Below are 18,857 nucleotides of genomic sequence, written 5' to 3' on the forward strand. Positions count from 1 at the left end.
GTTTGCACAGTTGCCTTGGTGCAATTATCGTTTACATGTTGCCCTATCTGACTGCGTTTAAACATATTTTCTGGTTCACTATTCAAGGGTTCATGATGTAGACCCAAACGTTAGTGCTAACATTACTGGGACGGTGTGTGTGGCGCTATACCGTTATACGCCGAGATAAGACTGCTGCAAGCAGCACGGGGAAGCGTCAGACATCATAATAGGAAAAAAAACACGTTGTGAAGCAAATCGGAAGAGATCCGTCCAAACCTGACAGCGCGTATCATGATTACCATGCTAGCACGTATTTGTTCGTGCCACATTTTTCGAGCCCCATATTTCGTAAATTAAACTATTTGTCTTCGTGACAGGATAATATTTGGTGTCGGTGACTGGAGTTAAAACTCGCGTGTGCCTGAAGTCCACATTTCAACAGCTTGCACAAAATATTGAGACCATAATATTATCTCTTTAATTTAATAATATATACCCCAAAATCACAGCAATTTAGTAGCGAAGGAGAAGGGGAGGTGGCAGAGAGAAACAGATAAAGAGACATACACCGAAATAGGGGGGCTCAGAGAGGAAAAAGACAGCGATGGAGAAGAGACAAAGGGAAGAGGCAGAGATAACGACAAAGAAATGGAGGGAGAAATGGTGAGAAGGAGAAAGAGCAGCAGAGAAATGGAATAATAAACTAAAAGAAGAAAAGGGGGCAGAAATCGAGAGTGAGAGAGAAGAAACAAAGAGAATGCGATCGAAAAAGAGAGTGAAAAGAATGTTGAGAAAGATAAAGGGAGAGTGAAAGAGGGAGGATTAGGAGGCTAAGAGACAGATCAAAGAATGGCGAGATAGGGGGAGAATGAATAGACAAAGGGAGGCTCTCGCTGGGGAAAAATGGGAGAGCGCGAGACTGAGTGAAATAGAAAAAGAGGCAGGGATGGAGGAAAGGAGGAAGAATGAAAAGGCGAAGAACAACAAGAAAGGGAGAGAGGGTGTGAGAGAGAGAGTGAGGCCGAGAAACAAAATTGCGACCGATGGAGATGGCGAAGCGAGTGAGGGGGAACCAGAATGGGAAACGAGTGAGAAATTAAGAGAGGACGTCCAGAGAAAGCCACATCAGAAAAAAAGGGTTGGACGGTAAAAAGACGAGAGTGAAAGGAAGATGTGGAGAGAAAGACGTTAAGAGAAAGAATAAAGAGGAGAAAAAATGACGAGAAAACCAGAGGGAGGCAGAGAAATCAAGGTGGAGTAAAGGAGAGAGAATGAGAAGGTGAAGAAGAACAACAAACGTAAAAGACATCCTGATGCAGAGGTAATGAATGAACGTGAAATAAAAAAGTTTGGTATAGGAACGAAAGAGGTAGAAGGAGAAAGGAATATACAGAAGGAACTAGAGAGACAGTGAAAAAGATGGAAAGCGAAAGAGCAGCACACATGGTATTGGAAGAAGGGTAAGAGCGGGAAAAGAGAGGGGGGCGGGGCGAGAAAAAGAGCAGAAGTAAAAGAAGTGATGCCATGAAACTAATGGAAGGGAAAAGGCAAATACAGTGAGGGAGGGGGGGGGGGGGCGAAGGAAGAGAAAACACATAGGAGCGAGGAGGAGCAGAGTGAAACGCGAGAGAAATGAGAAGTGAGCAAGAGGAGAAAACCGGAAGAATGTGTGCAGTAAGTAAAGATTAAGATAAACCAGTATCAAGTAAATGCATAAAGCTCACAATGGGAATTTAGCGATACTGGGCCAGTTACATACATGGCATGGGTCAAGCCTCAAGCAGCATCACATGGGGACACTGGCTACTTCTGTTAATAAAAAACAGGTCCTCTCTAAAGGCGGCGCCTATGCTTCAAAGCCCTGGCGTCAGAGTGCGCTCCAGGTATACACAGAGGTGCGCTGATTGGAGCCCTCTCAGTGGCGGAGCCAGCCAGGGATCAGGAATCCTGCAGAGCTCCCCTCTCATCAGGTATCTCTCAGCAGCAGCCGTGTCCGCAGCAGCAGCGCGCGGCAGGGATGCTCTGCTGCGAGGAGGCGGCCAGCAGCGTCTTCACACATCCCTGGGATGCTCCTGCGGTGTCCTTCTCCGGATCAGCGGTTCCCTGTGGCTTTTAAATACCGGCACCTCTTTCTCCACTGGTGATGCAGGCACTTTAAACAGCGAGTGTCTGCACTTTTTGCGTGTTCTAAGCGGCACTCTGGGCGCCAAATCCAGCTCTTTTTTGCTCTCCATCTGGCCCGTGCAACAAGCTGGACCATTTGATATCAGACGCCTAATCTCACCGGAACGGTTACTGCGTGTACCGAGCCTCACACGACCCACACTTTTTGAAAGTTGTGGACTCGGCAGCTTGTGACGTAAAGTGGCTCACATCAGCACCTTTTGGACGACCCGGCAGTGAATGCCGACCAGCGGTCAGGATAAGACTCTAGACCTGGCCAGCTCTAGACGTGGGAACATACCTGTGACCTGTGCTAAGCATCGGAGGTCCATAGAACTCCCCCATTAGAATTCGAGGCGACCTGCCTTGGTATTCATAGCTCACCACATATGGCCCTCGGAGGTGGGTGGCGCACTATTACTTCTTCGAATCTTGAAAGACCGCTAATGCTTGTCTGTGACTCGCAGCAGAGTCAGGAAATAGAGTAAAAAGACCGTTTGTTGGAACACTGATACCTTTAAAGATCTAAACTCTCCACAGAGTGCACAAAGGATGGATCTGGAGAAATATCTATACAGCAACCAAACAGGCTTCCTAAGAATGGATGATGTTACCACCATTCCAGCCACAAACTCCTCACACCAAGCTTCTCGTGAGCAGGATGACCCCAGGGATGAAACTTTAGCCAAGGTAGAAATTGCAGTACTGGCAGTGATACTGGCAGTCACCACGGTGGGAAACTTAGTGGTCCTCTTCACCATGTACAGGATCCGAAGGAAGATGACCAGGATGCACTTGTTCATCATGCACTTGGGGCTGACGGACCTCGTGGTGGCTGGCTTCCAAGTCTTGCCACAGATGATATGGGATATCACGTTCAGGTTCGTTGGTACCGACCTTCTGTGTCGGGTGGTCAAATACTTTCAGGTGCTCAGTATGTTTGCCTCAACCTACATGCTCCTCATGATGACTGTAGACCGGTACATAGCGGTCTGCCACCCTCTGAAGACTCTTCAGCAGCCCAGCATGCAGGCCTACCTGATGATTGGAGCCACCTGGCTGATCAGCAGCCTACTGAGCCTGCCCCAGATCTTTATTTTCTCTATGAGGGAGGTGAGCAAGGGCTCAGGGATCACCGACTGCTGGGCAGAGTTCCACTTCACCTGGGGAGCCAAGGCCTATGTAACCTGGACCACTATGTCCATCTTCGTCATCCCCGTCATTGTCCTTGTCGTCTGCTACAGCCTCATAACCTATGAGATCTGCAAGAACCTCAAGGGCAAAACTCAGACAGGCAGGTCTGAGAATGGATGCTACCGTGGCCAAGGTATGCCGTCCCGGGTGAGCAGCATCAGGACTATCTCCAGAGCCAAGATCAGAACAGTCAAGATGACCTTTGTCATCGTCCTGGCTTATGTGTTTTGCTGGACGCCCTTCTTCAGTGTCCAGATGTGGTCTGTCTGGGATGAGAACGCCCCTAACGAAGGTAAGTCAGAACAAAGCTCATCACACACGAGCCCTAAACAACATCCAGCGACCAAAAGTAGAAATCTAAAATATTACAGCAAAAAAGGCTCAATGAGGGAGGTCATGCTGTGGTACTTCAAAAATAAACTTTAGTTTCGCTAGCACTGATCATTATTCTCCGCCTACCTCTCTTTATGTATTACAGAAGCAGTGATTGTGCCATTGGAACTATAGTTAGTGCTGCTAGTCCACAGGTAACACACACACACTCTCTCTCTCTCTCTCTCTCTCTCATAGTTAGGACCTAGTCTGCATGGGAAAAGTGTTTTCGCAAATATCTTTGGTGCTGTTTGACAAATCTTCATGACATTTTCTAAATATTGTGTACTAGTGAGTCTTATTGTGCATGGAAAGTTTCAAGGCGATCTGTCAAGCTGGGGGACAGGAAAAGAGAGGAAGTCAAAGAGTGCATTTCCCATGTGAACACGACTACAGCCGAACCGCTGTATGGAATTTCACCAAATTTATTAGAAAGTTAGATCTTGATCCAGAAGGAGCCCTTTTTAGGTCTCGCCTGAGCCAGCGCATGCGCTGCCCTGGCAAGACTTTTTAGTAATTGGTGCTAGAGCTTGCGGTTACGCGCGCGGTTACGAGCTCAGCAGCCATCTGGCTTTCCTCGTCATGGCTCATTAAGTGCATCGCTCGCGGGCACGCTGCGCGATCGATATCACTTTCACTTAAATGCGCCTCTCTCCTCGCCCACTCACTCGTGTGTCTTCAGTCGCAGTTGCAGCGTTTTTTCTTTCCCCTTCCACCTACAACTCAGATTGGGTACTCAATAGAGTAGAAGGCAAAAAGCATCTGCTTGCGCCGCTTTTGCAGCCCTACTTCTGCTGGTACTGCGGACAGCTTCACTCCCTGGAGTGGAGGTCACTGCCCTGTGCCTGGTGTACATTGTTAAATCAGAGGCATATGTAACCACGTTTGATAAAATCTTTTTAAATTTAATCGGAAAAAATATCGCTGACATACTGGCACGAAAGTCAAATAAATATTAATGTATAGAGTACCTGCTTCAATGCCCCCTTTAAGAAAAAAGAAAATTTTCACAATCGCTAACATTAATGGCAGCACCATCATTCTGGAAGTTGTTGCAGCACCGTTGACTGCGGCTGACCCTATGCTTGATCTTGGTGTCTGTGACACTGACACTCTATGATATTCGTCTAACAGTTTGTTATCTTAGATGAACACAGCACCTCTCCCCAGCCTAGCGCTCAGAGAACATGGAGGGTCTCCTCCAGCAAGCTCCCAAAGCTACCCTAATTTTACTCAGTGGTGTAACAGATACTATATGAGACTCTCCCACCGTGTGTGATTCTGGTTTCTCTGAATCCGCCTGTAGTGTGCTCTGTCACTGTGTGATCTTGGTGTTTGTTGCTGTCTGTTCGTGGTATCTATGCACGTTATACTGCGCCTGATCTTGAGTTCTGTGCAGCTGACGCTATGATCCTATCCTGTTGACAGTATCTGTGATCTTGGTATCTGTACGCGGTCTTCGTCCAGCAGTGGGTGATTTTGGCGTTTGTGACCCTTACTTTGAGTGTCCTTGTGTTTTCTATGTAGCTGACGCTATGTGTGATATACATCAGTTTTGCTCTAACACTGTGTAATCTTGGTGTTTGCACCTCTGTTTCTTGGTATCTGTACAGCTTACAATATTCATTAGTGAAGCTGACACAGCGTGTGACCTTAGTGTATGTGCAGCTACCTCACTATATTTGATCTTGGTCTTGCAGTGTGTGATCTTGAGTGCGTGTGACTCCCACTGAATATACTCACTTCTATTCAGCTGCCACTCTGTCTCATCTTGGGCTGAGATCTGCGTCTGGCTGTGTGTGATCTTGGTGTCTGTGACTCCCATTCGGTATACTTATTTCTATTTAGCTACCAGTCTGTCTCATCTTGCGCTGAGATCTTCATCTGGCTGTGTGTGATCTTGGTGTTTGTGACTGCCATTTTTATTCTCATTTCTATGCAACTGACACTCAGTGTGATCTTGGGCTGAGATCTGCATCTAGCAGCCTGTGATCTTGGATGAAGCCAACACCTCTCCCAGCCTGGTACCGCAGCGCTATGACAGCACTTAGATCTGACCTACTTGCAGTACCTCAGCTCTACGACAGGACTCAGATATGACCTGCTTGCGGTACCTCGGCGCTATGACCACACAGAGATCTGACCTGCTTGCAGTACCGAGGCGCTATGACAGCACACAGATTTTACCTGCTTGTGGTACCGAGGCGCTATGACAGCACATAGATCTGATCTACTTGGGGTACCACAGCGCTATGACAGGACACATAACTGACCTGCTTGCGGTACGCATAGCCAATAGTTCTTGCCTTTGGAACCTTATAAGTGTTTAGTCATGCAACAGTTGATGTTGTTGCACCAAGGCGATTGTGCTGCATAACCAAATACTTGTAAGGTCCCAAAAGCGAGACCAATTGGCTATGCCAATGCTTGTTCGTATTTGGTGTAAATCCCTTCTGTTTTTTAGAGTTATTAAAGAAAACCAAATTTGCCTATCTAGGGACGTGACCCCTCCATGAATCCTCCCAGTCTCGTGCAGAGATATGTTTGGCTGTCAACACTTCAACCAGTAAGTGTTGGCAGCCATCTTGAGACTTGGATGACTCAGCCGAGTCCCCCCACAAAATGGGGAAATAAGAGAAGGGGGCACAGTAAGAATACCCTGACCCCCTAGGCCTGGTGCTGGAGTACCCCTGAGACTCTGCCAGTGCCAAAAAGCATTTGAAAAAAAAGTATGTGGTGAAAATTGTGAGGGATTCGCGAATAAGCAGCAAAAAGAAAAAAAAAAACAAGCATTGTCTCCCGTGCCTGTCTACAGTATAGCCCCCGCGTGGGCCAGGTCCCGGGGGTATATGGGAATATAAAAGAAATCGAGGGGGTTACCCAGGGCCCTCCTTATAAGGCCATTTTGATCCCTGGGGACCGTTTCTACCCTGGGACTTAAAAAAAAAAATATCGGATGGGGGCCGTGGGGACCTTTCTCCATGGCCTCATTTGACCCTGGGACCACCACCTCCCCGGGGCTGGAAATCTAATATGGAGGGTGAATACTTGGATCTCACTCCTGTGGTTCTTTAGAGCCCCGAGGACCACCACCTCCCCGAGGTTTAAATCATGAATTTAAAGAGGGGGCCACTTGGACCACCAGGGCCTGGGGACAACCACCTTCCTCGGTCCAGAAATCAAAATTGAGGCCATATACGGCCCTGTTAACTACCACCTTCCGGGACCGGCTTGTGAAAAGTAGAGGAGGTGGGGTGCCACTAATGGCCCTGGAGACCGCCCCCCCCCCCCCCCCCCGGGCTGGCTCTAGCTATCGTCTGAGGTGCCCACCAAAGGGAGATAGCAATATAATATACAAGTACCCCGGCACTCTAAAGTTATACCCCTTCTTATGTATAACCTTTATAAGTCAACATTCATCCAAATTATAGCAAAGTATCACTGGCAAAAGACAGAGATGGATTTAAGTGAAAAACATTCTTTTTAATTTGAACAGATATTATAAAGACATCACAATTTCTAATCAAGACCATGAAGACCCCTTTTTTTTAGAACCAAAATAACATATAGAAGGGGAGACTATTTATTAAGAGAATTCCAAGCTATACAGTCTTGATCAAAAGATAGGGAGATAGCAGTATGCTTTTGCTCGGCGAGAGCTTTGACAGCTCTCACCAAGCAAGAGCATATAGTAAGTCCGCGCCTAGCGGGCGGGTGCAGGAAAACTGCTCCTGCTCACTGGTAGCAGACTTTTTATCTGTTTTGGGCTGGAAAACAGTTGAAAGATTAGCTCCCACAATCAGGGAGCAGCATTTTTGGCTGCTCCTTACGTGTGGGAGGAATGCCAGCTGCCACTAGAGGCATGGGGTGGAGAGGGATGCTGGCTCCCGTTGGAGACAGGGAGCCGGGAGGGACTGCAGGGGCATTGAGGCTCCCCCCACGGTCCCCATCGCTGGAGACTGGGTGCCCTGGGTGGACTTCAGGGCACCCAGATTGAAGAGGCCAGGCCCTGGGGGATGGAGTCCCCGGGACTGTAATCAGCCCGGGAAGAGCAACGCACACCCCCCTGCCCCTTCTATAAAGGAACCTGGGCTTCGCCTCTCCTGTGGAGAGCAGAGTCAATGGCTCTCACTTTAAATTACAAAAGTGCAAATGTGCAAATCACCTGAAGATCTGGTCTGTTTGCCCCCGCCCCATCCACCTTCGTAGTATTCACTGGTTTTTCAGCCTTTTACCAGGATGATGGACAGCTTAACAAAAGGACCCACAGTGCATTGCACGCAGATTTTAGTGATGCATTCTTGATGCCGAGGAATACGTGGACATCTCCACAAAAACAAAGAGGCTATTACTTCATATAGTTGAGAGGTAGTACCCTTTGTATGGTGGAGATTTACCTCTTTGTAGTTTGGTTGTCTTCTCTATAGGATGATTCATGTCACCACAGATTTCTGGATAAATACGCATGAGGAACAATCACATTGTAGCAACGCACACAAGGTCACTGGGGACATTTCCTTGTGATCCATTACGCAGCTGTCATGTAGAAATCACGCAAGACATTTACTCAACTAGGGAGCACTTACTAACTATACAGTAGAAAGTACTCCAGTTGGGTAGACATTTTGTGAAAAACTGTGAACTCTTGTTGGATAAACAGTAATGTGAGGCTCTGTTCTGGCCCTGATGTTCATTTCACAGAAATTAAACGTCAACGGGAAGCACGTACAAATCCAAACATAACAGTTGTCCCAATTGAATCTTCAGTTCTGTAAAGGACAAATTATCCTAATTTTCTGGGCTTTGCGAATGCAAAGAAAGTGTGATTTCTCGGCAATCCCACATTGAAAGATGATCTGAAATCCTTTGTGGCGGTGAATGCATCGTTGATCTATTGGGGTGCAATCTGTAGCGACTGTGCAGTTGTTTGTTTCCTAGCCTGTCCTGGTGAGAGCAGAGTGCATGGTTCTCTCTTTAAATTGCTACAAGTGTGCAAATCACCTGGGAGATCCATCCTTTTGGCCCCGTCCCATCCAACTTAGTAGTATACAAAGGTCTTCTCGCCTTTTGACAGGATGGTGGACAGCTTACCGGAAGGCACCCCAGAACTTTTCCTGCTGATTTTAGTGACACATTCTTGATGCTGAGGAATATGAGGACATCTCAACCAAACAAAGAAGCATGTACTTCATCTAGTTAATAGGAAAAACCCTTGTTTGGTGGATATTTACCTCTTTGTAGTCTCGTTCTCTTCACTATAGGAGGATTCATGTTATCACAGATTTACGGATGAAGAGACACAAGGAACAATCACATTACTGAAACGCACACAGATGTAGTGTAGAATACATACTGGACAATTACCCAAGGAGGTATCACTTAGTAATCAAGCAGTAGAAAGTACTCTAGTTGGGTGGATATTTTGTGCAGAACTGTGGTCTCTTGTTGGATAAAGAGGAAGGTGAGGTTCCATTGTGGCACAGTCACTCACACAACCACTGACACACCCACACAGACATTCAGGCCCCTACTCACTCAGACACTCAGACACCCACTCACACACCCATACAGTCACTCACATATCCACAAAACCACTAACACACCCACTCACATACCAATACTGCCACTCATACACCCATTCACACACCCACATAACCACTCACACATAAAACTAGTCACACACCGAGAAAACTATTTACACACTCTCTCACACACCCATAAAGGCACCCGCACACCCACTTACAGATCCATACAGCCACTCACACACCCATTCACAGACCCATATAGTTAATCACACACCCAGCCACAGACCCATACAGCCACTCAGAAATCCAGGCCCACACCCACACAGCTTATTCACTCTCCCACTCACAGACCCATACAGCCACTCACACACCCAGTCACCCACCCATACAGCTACTCACACTCCCACTCACAGAACCATGCAGCCATTCACACAGCCACTCACCGGCCCATACAGCCACTCACACACTTACAAAACCACTCACACACCCACTCACAGACCTATAGAGCCACTCCCACACCCACTCACTGATCTATACAGCCCCTCACATATCCACTCTCAAAGGTTACAGGCTACATATAGGAATTACAATTTTAAAAACCTTTAAAATTCACTAAAAAACAGAGGTTCCTGGGACGTTATAGCTTAGAAATAACAGTTAAAAATGGTAGAATTTCACAAAAAAACCCACAAAGGTTACATGGATGTTATAGTTAGAAAATAACATTAAAAATGTATAAATCCACTGAAAAATCAGTGCTCATGTGCACGCTAGTGCGACATCCCTTTGCTGTAAAACACATGGGAGGGATATCATTGGAAAGTGGAGAATCTCCTCTTTCTAATGGTACCCCTTCTTAGTGGATCTCTGCCTGGGGTCGCCACAGGGGGGCGACCTCCAAGTAGGGATCCACCCACTAGGTACCGGTAGGGGGGAGTGGCCCCTTGGGCAATGGCCTTTGCTCCCCCATTTTGAAATGGCAGATTCAGTCTTTCTGCCCCCTTGGGGGTATATGGGGCGGAAGCCCCTGATCTGCCCCCAGGGGGGACAGAAAGCCCACTAGGCACCAGGGATTAGGTTTCTTTTTATACCTAAGTGTGGGGCTGCCCAGAATGGGTATTCCAATGACCCATCCCTTAAATAATGTAACAGACTTTCACCTCCCTTCCCCCCCAGGAGGCAGATATGGGCAATAGCCCATGATCTGCTCCGGGGGAGGGACAAAAAAGCCCACTAGGCATTATTATTATTATTATTTTTTATACATAGGGGTGGAGGTCATTTATTAAAACTAGATACACTGAGGGGTCCAGGGAGGTGTGGAACCTAACAACCTGAGGGAATGCTGGGTGTTAGGAAATTTCTGTCAGCCCATTGATCCTGACACTTTCCCACACAGAAATGTGAGACATTTATTTTATTTTTTTCAGCTAAATTTGTGGTTTGAAGAGGATTCTGCGTAGGAAAACGCTGCAGGATCCATGCAAGTCACACCTCCCTGGACTCCCCTGGGTGTCTAGGTTTCAGAACTGTCTGTGCTTGGTAGGTTTGCCTAGATGGCAGCTGAGCCTGTATAATTTTTTAAGTCTCCACAGTACTTTTTAGGCCATTTCCTGTCGTGGGCACTAGGCCTACTCGCTCAATATAGGTACCATTTTGATCCAGAGACTTGGGGGAATGCTGGGTAGGCGGAAGTTTGTTGCCCCCTTAGATTCCAGAACTTCCCATCACAGAAATTTGAGTATAATGTGTTTTATTTTTACAAAGTTTGAGACTTGCAAGGGATTCTGGGTAACTGAACCTGGTGAGAGCCACAGAAGTCACCCCATCCTGGATTCCCCAGGCTGTCTAGCTTTCAAAAATGTATAGGTGTTCTAGGTTTTCTTAGGTGCCGGCAGAGCTAGGGTGCAAAATCCACAGCTAGGCACATTACGATAAAAGGGGCAGTTTTCACTGGAAAAACGTGATGTGTCCACGTTGTGTTTTGGGCCGTTTCCTGTTGCAGGTATTAGATGGCCGCTGAGCCCGGTCAAAAACGCAGGTGACTCCCTCGCAAAATAAGGTCTTTTTGTAATCAAAATTTGTTGAAGTCTCCACAGTACGTTTTTGGCCGTTTCCTGTCGCAGGCACAAGGCCTACCCACACAAGTGAGGCACTATTTTTATCAAGAGACTTTGGGGAATGCTGGGTGGTGGACGTTTGTGGCTCCCTACCGGTTCCAGAACTTTCCATCACAGAAATGTGAGTAAAATGTGTTTCTTTTGACAAAGTTTGAGGTTTGCAAGGGATTCTAGGTAACAGAAACGAGTGAGCGCCACACACGTTACCCCATCTTGGATTCCCCTGGGTGTCTAGTTAAAAAAAATGTATAGGTTTGCTCTGGGTACCTCGGTTTCTTGGTGAACCCACAATTCCTATATATCCCCGCAAACAGAACCACCCAGCAGACATAACTGTATATTGTTTTTAAAAAACTTGCCATACTTAGAAGAAGTTACAGGTAAAAAAATGGGCATAATTGGCTGTTTTTTTCATCTCAGTTTCAATATTTGTTCATTTCAATTGTTAGTTTCTATCGAAAAACCTTCAAGGATCTACACAAATGACCCCTTGCTGAATTCAAAATTTGGCCTACATTTCAGAAATGTATAGTTTTCTGGGATCCATTATAGGCTATGTCCCAGTAAAATGCCAAAACTATGTAGAAACGTTTGTTTTTCTGACAATAGTCCGCCTGTTCCTGAAAGCTGGGAAGATGGTGAATTTAGCATCACAAACCCTTTGTTGATACCTTTTTGCAGGGAAAAAAACAGATACTTCCTTCTGCAACACTTTTTTCCCTTTTTCCAAAACAAAACAAAAATGACCTGTATTTTGGCAAATTTCTTTGTTCCCTCCAGGGAAATCCACAAACCCTGGGTACCTTTCGAATCCTTAAGATTTTGGAAGTAAAGGATGCAAATTTGGCATGGATACCTTATGTGGACAAAATGTTACAGGGGCTGAAGCACAAACAACCCCAAATAGCCCAAAAAAGCCTTAACAGGGGGAGGGAAAGGCCAGCAGTGAAGGGATTAAAAAGAGGTTGAGGTTCTCCTCTCAAGAAATGTTTGAAAAAAATTGCAAATATTGTGTTTTATATAAAACACTTTTTTATTATAGAACCGTGTCCAATCTTTGAATGTATACATGAAGAATGGAGACATGTTTGCATGGCTCAATGAATACATGAATAACTGAATGGGTGAGGTGCGGGTGGATGAAAAAATTCAACGATGAATGACAATTAATAAAGATTTTTAGCTACTTGGAACAAATGGCCTGAATGCATTGATCAAGGGTGGGTGTTATGGTCTGCATTTTAGCTTTTACATTAAAACATCATCCCCACCCCAACACTACCACCACTAATTTTTACGAAACGTGCATAGCCCAGGTGTATTTAACAAAGTGCAGTTATTTAGCACTATAAAGAATGAAACACAAACTATTGTGCCTAGACCTAAATGCAAGAGAGAAAGAGATATTGTTCAAAGTGAAAACAGGAAACCATAATCAGACCCGACTTCCACATGACCACATTATGTGATCCTAAGTAATTACTATTTTCCATAGTGCCCTATTTTCATTCATCATCACGAGAGCACACTTAAATACATCATGTGAGGGACTGTGCTGCAAAACAACAAGACTGTACTGCTACTTCATGCATAGTAACCACATATAGGATTTAAAAGACACCCAACTTCCCCCTTGGCTCACTAATAGAACCGTCATTATGGCAGCAGAGGGGCATGAATGTTTCTCTGTTCATGATTACAATCACTTCTAACAATTGTCACTCAATTCAATGGTATAAGTTAATATACTGATCTGAAATGCATTTGGAATAGCAACCTTATAAAGAAATACACCGTTTTGAATTTTGAAGTGTCTTACTCATATATGTCCTGGACTCTTTGAACCAAGTGACAGTAGACCCCTCACCCCCTCAGACAGTAACCAAGCATATGCGAAAACAAAGTTTTGAACTGAGCATAGTTTGACCAGCACACTTTAAACCCATTTGTTTTGTGTTTCTTTGTGAAACACTAGATCACTGCTGGTAGGAGAGACAGCCGTCCAAGCCCCTAGCAAGAAAACAGCATCTACCTGGCCAACTCCCCGGAAAAACACCTGGTGCCCGGCATGGCCAGTGCAGGCGTAAGAAATCTAGCATTGGTAGGGCACCACTCTAAATAGGGAGGGTCCTCTGATGCTTCAAATCTAATGATCATGTGGTAGAAGGCCATTGGCACAAGGTTTCTAATAGCAGAGCCAGAGGATGATCCTCCATCAGAAACAACACAGCTTCCCTGTCTCTAAAAGAGGTGGGGGGAAAAGGGTGAGGGGTATGTGACATCTGGAAAATGTTTGGCAGATGCCCCATTACTGCCCACTCAAAGTGAGCCTCATAATCGTTTACATTAGGAGAGACAATGTATGGTATAAAGGTATGTTTCCCTGCCCTGAGTGCCCAACTAAGTGTATAGTTGGTAACATGACTTTTTTATTTTGGCCCTGACTTCACACTAATCTAAGCTTGTGTACAGAGGTCTAATCCTATCACTGACAGTGTGAAGTCCTGGATTTCTCCTGTGACACGGAAAGGTGCACCAAACGCGCTTTTATTGCAGGTAGTGGGTTACCGTCTCTGTTCTGGGACTAGCACATAAAGCAGTGGTAGCTGCATTAGGTGTTTTTAAAGGGAATCAATAGTGTGACCTGAGGTTTTCAAGTCCCACCTACCAGACCACTTTTAAATGTCTGGTAGGCAAAAGCATATTGTGGACTATACCTAAAACTTAGAGTACCCTTTGGCCTAACCCATTGCTTTCCACTGGTTGATTTTGTAGCAACTCCTATTTGCTACTTTTTTATTCAATGTCTTTCTTTGTCCAACCGGTTCTTCTGTTGTTTGTCTCCCCACTCCCACTGAAGCAAGTTATTTGACATCTTTTAATTGGATGATTGTATCCTTCCACTTCTCCCATTTATGGAAGTTAAAAAAAAATATCTTTGAGCACTCCTTGAGAGTGCATATGTAGTCTAGTTCCCTCCCTCGTGTGCTGCTTCCCTCCTCCAAACACCAATGCTTTCCCTACGGTGTTCTCTGTGTTGTTCCCTCATCCCTTCCACCTTTCCCATCCACTGCATTCCACAACCCTCCATTGCTTTGTTTTTGTCTCTTTTTTTAGCCTTGCCCAGTCCAGCTTCCTTTGCCTGTTTCTCCCTCACCTGCTCCTCTATTGCACCCTAGCCCCTTGACATTCTTTTTTTAAAGGAAAAAATGTTGGAGGGTCCATCATCATATTGCTGTTGTGCTGCTCCACCTTCCAAAAAGCTCTTTCTTTCAGTTACATTTCATTTTCTTATTTACTGTTCACCTTGGATTAGTAAATAAAAAAAGGCACCTGCATCATTGACAAAGTAGGTGCATGTATGGTGACGCATACCCACACAGACGTCATCAATCATGCGTTCTATGAAATACACTGCTGCCAGCATCAACCATGTTCTCATGCCTTTTGTTTTATTTTGACTGATGCTGTAGAGCATCTTCAAACAGCATTGGCAAAGCCAGAAGGTCCTAAAGGCGAGACCTAATGGCTTTGCCATTGCTTATTACATGTGAGACTGGTGCTAGAGGCCTACTGGCATATCTGAATAAAGTTCTGCTATTATGTGTATGCCTATTACCTTGCACTGACATTCTATGCGTGTCAAGTAGGTATAGATGTATACTGTGGTTAGCACATTTGTGATGCTAAGTTGAATGAGCCTTAGTAATGGAGGCCAGAGGGCTTAGTATAAGATGGAGGATGAGGATTCTACTTGGAGACACTGGAAGTGTATTACCTGCATTCCTGACGTTGAGTGGGGCGATCCAGACACTGAAGTGAGGAGGAAGGAGACAGGGATGCTGTTATGAATTTCATGAAATCTTTGTTAGCAAGGTGTTACGGATTAGTCTTACTGAGCAGTGCCATTTGGTGGATGGTTGAAGTGAATTATGGGACTGCAGTCTCTGTTGTGTGAGGTGAGAAAGTCTATTGGTGAGGCTCGTCATTTTGTTTTTCCCTGATTACTTGTTCACTTGAGATGCGGACAACCAGGTGCAGAAATCTCACACCTCCTTTCGCCTATAGTTTGGACGTTCCAGGTTGAAGAGAGCCACCGTGCTACCTGCTGTGAGAAGCATCACTCTACACAAAGACTGTGTTTAGCGGAGCTGTGGGTGTCCCATGAATCACCTAGAAGTTTGCCTGCCGAGAGAGGATGGAGTCTGCCTGGCCCTGAATGAGGGGAAACTGTCCAGGAGGAGAAAGACCAGAGTATTCCATTTGGCTGGGGGATTTCCACTGACCATACAAGAGAAAACTAGGGAGGCCCCTCGTCTTTAATCCCAGTTCCTGATGGGAACCCCAATGCTTTCCTCATCATCCCAGTTGGTTCTGTAACTACATAATTGCTGTAGGCCCTAACACGGGCTCCGCTGCATGCTTGCATTAGGCCCGGAGAAGGGCCGCAACTGGGGTTTGTTACAGACCTGACCTGGGCTGCATTGTCCTGGGTACAGATCAAGGTAGCGACTGCCGTGATGTTGTATGCCACAACCACGCATGCCTAAACCATGCATTTCTTAACCATGAGGTCGTTACCACAACTGCGTCTTTACCCTGCATGCCTTTACAACAAATTTCATTGTAAATGTATGATTGTTAAGGGTATATGTGTGGTAAAGATCCCACGCCAGACCCCCCTGCCCTGAGCCCAATATGGCCCTCCTGCAATGTAATCTATCGGCCCCAGCTATATTAACTACCCAACCCCAATCTTTTGCCCTAAAACCCAGCCCCATAGCTCAAGAAAACTACCCGACCCCAGCACCACTGCCCTGACCCCTAAAAGCTGTCCCCCAGCACTGAAAACTGCCCCTTCCCCCTGCCCTGAGCCCTAAAACACGCCCCGTGTCCTAAAAACGACCTCGACCCCAGCCCCCACCCTGAGCCCTAAAACCTCCACCACACCAAAAAACGTACCCCCACCTCCACCAGCCCAACTTACCAAGCTGGATCCCGGTCCTTCCTGATGCATGCGTTCCGGTTCCTCTCCGCACCTATCCACTCAGACAGCTAGAACGCTGCCTGCATTTAACTACACATATAGACCTGATTAAGGCATATGCATGGTTAAGGCAAGCGTTGTTCAGCTTGCGGGGGAAAAAGCATGCATGCTTAGGGCCGCATTGTAAAGGCCATTCCCTACTGAGACCATCCGTAGCCCGACCCAGGTGTAATCTGTCCGAGGCCCAAGATGGCTTGCATCTGCATCGCCAACAGTGCCACAGCTCCCCAGGCCGGTGCCTGGCCCCTAATGCATGCAGCAGAATTGTATACATGTATGTCCTTAGATTGGCCACATAAAGAAAAGCTGTGTATACATGTTTATCAAAACTATATATGTGTGATCCTGAATGACTTGAGAATTAGAAAACCGTCGAGACAGGACAGAGTAGGTAAGGTTCCCTTTACCTGATGTTTACTTTCATCACTATTCCACCTTTGGTGTTCCTTAAGATCTTTATCAGTTTCAGATTTGGACTATAGGTCTCTCCTTCTGTCCTTCTGTCCTTCTGTCATATATGTGACCTAATCAATCATGAAAGGGTGGAGCCAAAATTAAACTGCTTCAAGTCCATGTACAGGGTAGGGAGTGGGTGGATTGAGGCTTGGTTTGTTTTGTGATTTCATGAACTGCCAAAATGCATACATTATGGGCATTCACAAACTTCGCTCTGACCCTTTCTCGTCCTGGGAACAGGCATAGATTTGCTCCAGTAAAGGGCTAGAGAAAATCTGTGTTGAGGGCGATAAATGGAACAGAACATATCCAAACTTCTTTGGGTTGTAGGACAAGATGTTTCTTCATGGTAGAAGAATGCTTCTACCTGTGGAGTAAAAGACTAAAAGAAACAAGCATTTGCAATGCAATAGGTCTCACATTTATGAGAGTTTGAGCTATTAGTAATGTAAATGACAATGCCTTTTTTTATGTGCCGTTTTTAAAAACAGATAAATAAAAGGCATTGTCTGTAGCTTAAACTTACACAAATGCGAGACCTATTGCATTGCAAATGAGTGCTATAAAAATTAAAATAAAAAGCGTTAGGAGATGGGTGTCCTGCCAGGCAGGACAAAGCTATTTGAGAAAATAGTCCTTGGAGGCTGTAATTAAAGCCTACCGAGCTACAACACACGTAACAGGGGGTGTAGCCATAGGAGGTTACAAAATAAGATAAGGCGATACTAAGGAAGGACAATGGACAATGACACAAGCCAATCAAAAATGTGGGCGGAGCTTCAAGTCCGTACTTCAATATAACATGCCTTGCAGAGACCGCATGTGCTGCCCAGGCTGGATCTAAACAATCATTTGCAATGCAATAGGTCTCGCATTACTGATAGTTTGAGGTGTTGGCTTTGCAAATAATAATGCAACGCCAATAGCTCATACTTTCAATAATGCGAGACCTAGTGCATTGCAAATGCTTGCGTAGTGAGCCACGGACCAGCATTGTATGTCTCAGTGCATTACCGCAAGCTGCTCCTAGAGGTCCCTAGTGAGCAAGGCACCAGAATTGAATGAATCGGTGCAGTATCGCAAGCTGCTCTTAGAGGTCCTTAGTGAGCATGACACTAGCACTGAATGTCTAGGTGCAGTACCGCAAACTGCTGCTAGAGGTCCCTAGTATTCAGTAAAGGGGGTGGTGATGGACAGAGTATCTGAATTAAACAGAACACTCATACCCAGTCAACAGATAAGGGCTTGATCCATCACCATTTTTTAGCTCACTGCACCATCCCAGCTCAGAACCTGGCTATATGCAAATTAGCATGTCCCTGGCCCAGTGCATCATGGGAACAGGGCAGACCAAACTACCAAGCCAATTCTTTTACTGGGAAGGAAACAAGCTTCCGGGGACCTGTTTCTGGCATTACAGCCGTCTTCGGCCCGGCTTGCTTGAATCCTGATGGCGCAATGAGCAAGGGACTCACATCTGAGCATACCCTTCCACGCTTATGGTGGACAAAACGATTCAGTAAAGGGGATGGTGATGGACAGAGTATCTGAATTAAACAGAACACTCATACCCAGTCAACAGATCAGGGCTTGATCCATCACCGTTTTTTAGCTCACTGCACCATCCCAGCTCAGAACTTGGCTACATGCAAATTAGTCTGTCCCTGGCCCAGTGCATCATGGGAACAGGGCAGACCAAACTACCAAGCCAATTCTTTTACTGGGAAGGAAACAAGCTTTCGGGGACCGGTTTCTAACATTACAGCCGTCTTCGGCCCGGCTTGCTTGAATCCTGATGGTGCAATGAGCAAGGGACTCACATCTGAGCATACCCTTCCACGCTTATGGTGGACAAAACGATTCAGTAAAGGGAATGGTGATGGACAGAGTATCTGAATTAAACAGAACACTCATACCCAGTCAACAGATCAGGGCTTGATCCATCACCGTTTTTTAGCTCACTGCACCATCCCAGCTCAGAACCTGGCTACAAGCAAA

At 45.9% G+C, this 18,857-nt stretch overlaps 1 protein-coding gene across 1 annotated transcript in view; it reads left to right on the forward strand.

The window, feature by feature from the left end:
• Positions 1 to 2,627: 2,627 nt before the first annotated feature.
• AVPR1B (arginine vasopressin receptor 1B) overlaps positions 2,628 to 18,857 on the forward strand; it is a 91,134-nt gene continuing 74,904 nt past the window's right edge. Inside the window, exon 1 of the mRNA XM_086920375.1 lies at positions 2,628 to 3,631. Coding sequence (XP_086776501.1) covers positions 2,698 to 3,631 — 934 coding nt within the window. The 5' untranslated portion in view covers positions 2,628 to 2,697. The remainder of the gene's footprint in view (positions 3,632 to 18,857) is intronic.

The sequence above is a fragment of the Lissotriton vulgaris genome, chromosome 5 (assembly GCF_964263255.1).
Source record: "Lissotriton vulgaris chromosome 5, aLisVul1.2, whole genome shotgun sequence".
Lineage (NCBI taxonomy): Eukaryota > Metazoa > Chordata > Amphibia > Caudata > Salamandridae > Lissotriton > Lissotriton vulgaris.